General features: G+C 42.9%; 1 protein-coding gene across 1 annotated transcript in view; it reads left to right on the top strand.

The window, feature by feature from the left end:
* The first annotated feature begins 1964 nt into the window (after nucleotides 1-1964).
* Maob (monoamine oxidase B) overlaps nucleotides 1965-7002 on the top strand; it is a 96203-nt gene continuing 91165 nt past the window's right edge. Inside the window, exon 1 of the mRNA XM_028776028.1 lies at nucleotides 1965-2125. Within this exon, the coding sequence (XP_028631861.1) occupies nucleotides 2080-2125 (46 nt within the window). The 5' untranslated portion in view covers nucleotides 1965-2079. The remainder of the gene's footprint in view (nucleotides 2126-7002) is intronic.

Raw genomic sequence — 7002 nt, forward strand, 5'->3', positions numbered from 1 at the left:
CTGCTTTCTTGTATATCCCTTTTTATTCAGCCTGGATTCTAAGCCTATATGACAGTGCCACTCATATTTAGGGCAGGTCTTCCAATTAAACATCTCAGGGCACACCCTCACAGATACACCTGGAGATGTGTCTCCTGTATTATTCTAAATCCTGTCAAGTTAAAAATGGACACATTAAGAGCAAGACTTTTTCTGTCTCTAGTGACCCTCAACAACAGATGTGTTTATTTCTTCTAGTCTAAGAGCAAAAGAATCACAAACTACCTTAGGCTTTGGGGAGGGAAAGAAGAGGAGTTAGAGGTTGGTCTTTGGTTCTTTTCAACTTGGGAGTTCTCTAGGGGCGGCTCCTTTGAGGATGGCTGTTCCAATATCTTGAACAGAAGCATATCACCACAAAAGCTAACCATTTCTTGCTTTTATTTCTCAAAGGTGGCCTTTTCCCTTCCCTTCCCTTCCCCTCCCCTCTCCTCCCCTCCCCTCCCCTCCCCTCCCTTCCTTCCTTCCTTCCTTCCTTCCTTCCTTCCTTCCTTCCTTTCTTTCTTTCTTTCCTTCATTCTTTCTTTGTTTTTTTTTTTCTCATTAGAACACATGTGTCCCTGTTTTGCCTGGGTCATCTCAGCTCAAGCATTTATAATCTTCTTGAATGAGTCTGCATTTGCAAAGGCCACAGTTCCCAGGTACTCATGCTAAGGTCACACAAAAGTAACACACCTTGTGCAGTGCAGAGCCCTGAATCCCACTCACCTATCCAAGGCTTCTTCACTGCCGTCGCCAACATTCTGGGTGCCAGATTCCATGGCTTCTACCACAGATGCATGCGGTTGATCAGTGAGCAGTTGGTTGGATTATTTCCCTTGTGGTACAGGGGAATTGAGGGCTTAGTTTATGGCAGGCAAGAGCTCTACCACTGAGCTACCCCTCCCCCCTGGCTCCTGAAGATGACTTTTTCTATGTAAGAGTGAGGAAAGTTGGATGTATTTAGGCTAGGTGCCTCAGCACAATGTTAGAACAGCTTTTGAAGTTAACTCAACAATGGCCTGGTGTGTGTGTGTGTGTGTGTGTGTGTGTGTGTGTGTGTGTGTGTTTGTGTTGGAGCAGATGATTGAAGTAGGGATGAGTAAGGCTGGAAATGTTAATCCCGTTTGGTCGATCAAGGCAGACCTTGGAATCCTTGTTTTTATTGTTATTAATGTAAGTAGGCATATATTGATCACACATAGCTATGGGGTATGATGTGATTTTATTTTTTATGTATATGGGTGTTTTGCCTGCACAAATGAATATAATATACATGCCTGATACACACTGGAGGCTAAAAGAGAGCATGGCATCCCCTGGGACTGGAATTACAGATAGATCTATAGGGTACGATGTAGTTTTTAAATGCACATATAGGTGTTTTGCCTCCATGTATGAATATAATTTGCATGCCTGGTGCACACTAAAGACCAGAAGAGGGCGTAGGATCCCCTGGGATTGGAATTACAGATGGCTGTGAGTGTTGGGCATTGACCATGTGTCCTCTGTTCGAGCCATCTCTTGAGCCCCTGAGGTGACATTTTAATACACATTTTTTTTTCTTCCTACTACATTACTTAGTACTTTGTCTGCTTTTCTCTTGTGTCAACTGGGCCATTGTGAAATTGAGCAGGAATCTTGCACAATATGTTTAACACAGTGCCTGGCACTTAAAAAGGCTCTTAATCTTTGGTCCCCTACTCTGATTGGAAGAGCTTCCAGCTCCTCAGCTGCACAGAGGGATCACGAGGCAGATTGGAAAATATTTTGTAGAGGGCAACAGTGTCTTGACCCTGGGGACGGACTTTAAGGTTCCAAATCACCCTCTCAGCTGGGGTGTCTGCCTCCTAGTGCCTGGGCTGTAGGGCTGGGGGCGGGGGCGAGGGTTGAGCGCTCCACCCGGCTTGTGCGCCTGCGGGGCGGGCGGGAGGAGCTCAGAGTCCAGGCGGCCCGCCAGCTTAAAGCCGTGCTAGTGTGAGGCAGCAGCGAGCAGCGCGGGAGCAGGCAGAGGTCCAGACGCAGTAGCAGCCTACACAAGAGGCCTGGAACCTGGCGAGCACCATGAGCAACAAAAGCGATGTGATCGTGGTGGGGGGCGGCATTTCAGGTCAGTCATCTCTGCGAGCTAGCTAGAACTATGTTCTCAGAAAAATAGCTGGCTCAAGAGAGACCAGCAAGGCAAAGGAGCAGGAGCTGACCCCAGAATCCCGAATGTAGGTGTACCTGAGGCTGTCTCTTTGGGTCAGAACTGAACTACTGTCTAGCTGTGTTTTGGGGGAAAGGATTTAGTGCGTCCCTGGGCCACAAATAGGAAACTGGAAGCGTGTTGAGGGTTTGGAGCCAGACTTTGGACTCTTCCTCCAAGAAAGCTGCTAGGCTTGCTGGAATTTTCCAGCTGAGGGGAAAGAAGACTGGAAGGCTGGAGACAATTGCTGGGGTTGGGGGACCCGCAAAGGTCAGTAATTGGTTCCAGAATGACCTCGACACTGTACTCACTCAAAACAGGCAAGCAACAGGCTATTACCTTGACACTGAGCAAGTGGCCTTGAACAAGAAAAACTGAGATTCTGACCAATCAATTGCCCAGGATCCTTGAGACTTTGGTAGTTCACCGTGGTCTCTCTATGGCCCTGGGTCTGACGGAGCCAGCATACTGTGTCTTCTTGGTGAATGCTTCCTCTGGCCTCACTTCACCATGCCATTTCTCCTTGAGTATCCTAGGGTGATTGAACTGCCACTAGGTTCTCAGGTCCAGCCCATATAGTGACAAAGACTGCCCATCCATAGAGAAACTGTGCACACAGCAAGGACAAGAAGCACAGAAGCCAGAATTGGGGAATGGGGGACCCCTGTGAGGAATGGGACTCTTAGGAAAGCCAGGCAGACTCCATGGCATAGGATCAGTGAGAATAGCAATGCTCTCAGCATGGCCAGCTTAACGGAGATACCTAGACTCCAAGAGGATTCTATTTTTGAACAGTAGTGATGGTGGTGCTATCAAAATTGGTAATTGTTTAAAGACTTGCCTTCATTTGATCTTAATTGACCATATGGAACAAGAGCTGTCATTTCTTCCTATCATGAGCACAGGGCAAGGTGACCGAACTCTCTGAGAACCATAGATCACAAACAAGTATTGGATGGGTGCTGATCTTGGTTCAGTGTTTTCATGGATGTCTTCCTCACCTTTGGGCAAGATCTAATGCCTCTGTCTAGCCAGCCATGGTGAGCTTACCCACAGCAGCCAAGCAGCCTGGTACTGCAGATGCATTGATGGGTGGGCAGTGTCCTAAAATGGCAAGGCTGAATACAAATTCAGCTTTCATGGCAATTCTTTTGGCATCTTCTCTCCAAGAGAAGCTTGAACTTAAAAGCATCCCTACCTAGGCGCCATAGAAAATCCAGACACGGCCTTGCTCAACACGCTATCTTGCAGGAAACTGAACCTTCCCTTTCCAGGCCAGTAACCAAAGTCCTTCTCTTTCCCAAAGTGCCTTCATGGCTTTTCTACTTCTTCTCCATTATTTTGGCTTTTCTCATTTATGCTTCAAAGCTTCAAATGTATGCTTATATTTTTAGTTCAGGGAACAGAACTCAGAGCCCTACCATGGCAGGCAAGGCCTCTGCCACTGAGCTATATCCATAGTCTTTGTGCTCTAAACCTTCAACTTCACAGAAATTATTCGTGTTAGACCCACATAGGAGAGGTGTATAAAGGTTTAACTGTTTTTAACCCACAATGAAACTATGCATTAACTAATCAAAACAAGGGGGTGAGGCAGAGACAGCCCTTTGTTCATAACTTTGTGTGGGATTGTCATTGTTCTAATGGAAGCAAGGGTTCAAGGCTCAGACTTACTCAACTGCTATATCTGCTACCTGCAGAAAAACACCAGCCAATCCTAGTCATATTACAAGATCATTGAGAAGGGGAATTGAAAATTTTTGAGCTCTGATTTTGAAAAGTCTAAAATATGGCACCCAGGATACTGAAGGTGTCAAAATGAAGGAGCATTGCATATGACTGTACACGGTCAGATTCCCAATGTAGGGAAGGATGAAGCAGGAGGATAGGGCTCAAAGGTCACAGTGAGCATTTATAATATGACTGTCTTGAACAACAAGAAAAGATCTATCTATCACTCTAATAAGGGACTTGAGATATCTAAAGGACAATCTAAGGGGAAATGCTTTCTTGTGGTCTGTTTTCTAGTCCAGTAACTATAGTTAGCAAAAATGTACCATATATTAAGAGAAGAACTAAAAAGAATTATTAATATTTTCATCACAAAATAACACATGTTTGAGCATATAAAAATGCAGTTTCCCTTTAAATATTATACTGTGCATACCTGAACCAAAACATCACATGCTACCCTAGAAATATGTACTTTTGCTGTGCTAGACATGAAACACAGGCCTCAAGCATTTTAGTTAAGTTCTGTATCATTTTTATTAGCCAATTAAAAAGACTAGGAAGATAGCTCAGTCAGTAAAGCATTTGCTGCACAAGCATGAGAAATGAGGTCAGTTCCTAGAACCTACATAAAAAAAAAATAGCTGAAGAGGATGTAAGAGCTTGCAGATAGGAGGTAGGTCTTTGGGATGTTATCTACTGCAGGAGACACAGCAGTTGCAATCCTGAACTCACAGCAGCTGCAAATGCACACTTTGGCTCTGAGTGGGCCCATCAGCAATCAGATATGGATGGAGGAGAGGCTCCAGGGGTTCACCAGCCTGGACTATATTCTTGATAGATTCAGAGAGAGAGAGATAAAACCCTTACCTTCAGTGGAGTGCTTGCTGCTAACCCCACCAGGCTCCAGTAGGAAGTTCAAAGCCATTGGTCATGCATATGGCCCAGATTAAAACAAATCCATCACAAAAGAGAACTGAAGGTCATAAAAGGTATTGGTGTCAGTGAGGTGGGGACTGATAAAGATAAGAGGGAGATAAGAGAGGATAATGAGAGAATTATACACAGGCACACACACACAAATGCAAGTCAAATGAAAAAATTTATCAATTAAAAAAAAACAATAGGTGCAGCTGGAAAGATGATCTTTGCAAAGGACCTGTGTTCTATTCCCAGTACCCATATAGCCGATAAAAACAGTCTATTACTTCAGTCTTAAGGAACCTAACAACATCTGGCCTCTGTGGGCTTCAGGTATACACATGGTATATATATATATATATATATATCTGCAGGCAAGTGCCCATACACATGAAGTGAAAGTAAATCTTAAACAAATAAAAATTTAAATAAAACAGCTGAGAATGAAAGCACAGGACAACGAGAAACACTATCTTCCAAAAAAAAATAGACAGTACCTAAATGTTGACCACACACACACATACACACACACACACACACACACAGAGAGAGAGAGAGAGAGAGAGAGAGAGAGAGAGAGAGAGAGAGAAGCATGCACACACAGCGATACACACAGATATATGCACACCATACATACACAGATACACACACATACACTTGCACACTCGAGGGAGATTGTGTGTGTAAGAACAGGGATCTATTCTTTTATTTAATGAACGTTTCCTCTCATCCCACATATTGACACAAAGGAAATTAAACATGAACACAGGGCTGTTGATCCTAGAGCCCTCATAAGTGTACACAAAAAGGCAGAGTCAGGAACAATTAAAATAACAACCCGTGGCAGGTGCTTTATTAGCACATACACAAAATTCTAGGGAAGGTGATTGTAGAAAACATCCGAATCTGAGAAAAACCTGTGAATACTTCACAAACAAGAGGAGTGGATTGGGATTTAAAGAATGAAAGTGAATAATCAGTAGACTAGATGACAGAAACGTTTTATTTTTTCCATTGTTGTGGGTTTTTTTTGTTTTTTTTTTAATATTTTTTATTGGATATTTTCTTTATTTACATTTCAGATGTCATCCCCTCTTCCCATCCCTCCCCCAGAAACCCCCTATCTTATCCCCCCTCCTCCTTCTTGCTTTTTTTCTTTATTAGTATTTTAAGTTAACATACAAAGTACTGGGTTTTATTACAGCATCCTCATACATGTGTCATTAGAGTGACAGAAGCATTTTAAACTAAAGAATAACTTGTATATAACCAGATACAGGAAAGGACATAGTAGCATGTTCAGGAAATAGTATAAATTTCAGAGGGGGCAGGATTACAAGAGGTGAAGAACCAGGAGATCCACTGTAAGGTTGTGTCTCCTGGAAATGACAGGGAAGCTTCTTCCATGATTCCTCACTAATATGGCTGCTTAAGCAAGATTGGCAAGTGCAACACCAATTGATTTGCTAACAGCAAAGGATGATCTTCTGGGTCCCTGCCCCTTGACAAAAACTGCAAGCAACTAAGGACTGGTAGTGGGAGGAAATAGCCTTCCCCAGGGAAGAGCCTCCAAATATATTATCTAACACCAATGGGCCAGCCGTGAAGTCATATACAGTGCAAGTAAGGCTAAACAACTTAGCAGGCTGTGTCTATATATTTAATGCATTTGGATGTATACATAGATACATATATTTGTGTGTATATTATATATGTATATATAAAACAGTATAAAAAAGGCATGAATTTGAAAAGGGATCAAGATGGGGCAATGGGAGGAATTGGAGGGAGGAAAGGGAAGAGGGGAATGCTATAATTATATTTTAATTTCAAAAATTAAAATGAAAACTTCTTTAAAAGAATTTCAGTGTGAAGAATGAGGGAAGGTCTGACAGAAACAAAACTTAAAAGGTCAGGTGGGATATTGGCCTGGTGGCTCTAGCCTATAATTCCAGCGTTTGGGAGGCTGTGGCAGAAAGACTAATCTGGTTATACAGCACAATTGATTTTTTTTTAAACTCTCCAAGTTCTTTTTTTGGATTTTTGAGACCTGGGACTCAACTTGTAAACTAGGTTGGCCTTGAACTCAGAGGTCTGCCTTTTCTTTCTTTCTTTCTTTCTTTCTTTCTTTCTTTCTTTCTTTCTTC

Source organism: Grammomys surdaster, unplaced genomic scaffold (genome assembly GCF_004785775.1).
Source record: "Grammomys surdaster isolate TR1022 unplaced genomic scaffold, NIH_TR_1.0 263, whole genome shotgun sequence".
Taxonomy (NCBI): Eukaryota; Metazoa; Chordata; class Mammalia; order Rodentia; family Muridae; genus Grammomys; species Grammomys surdaster.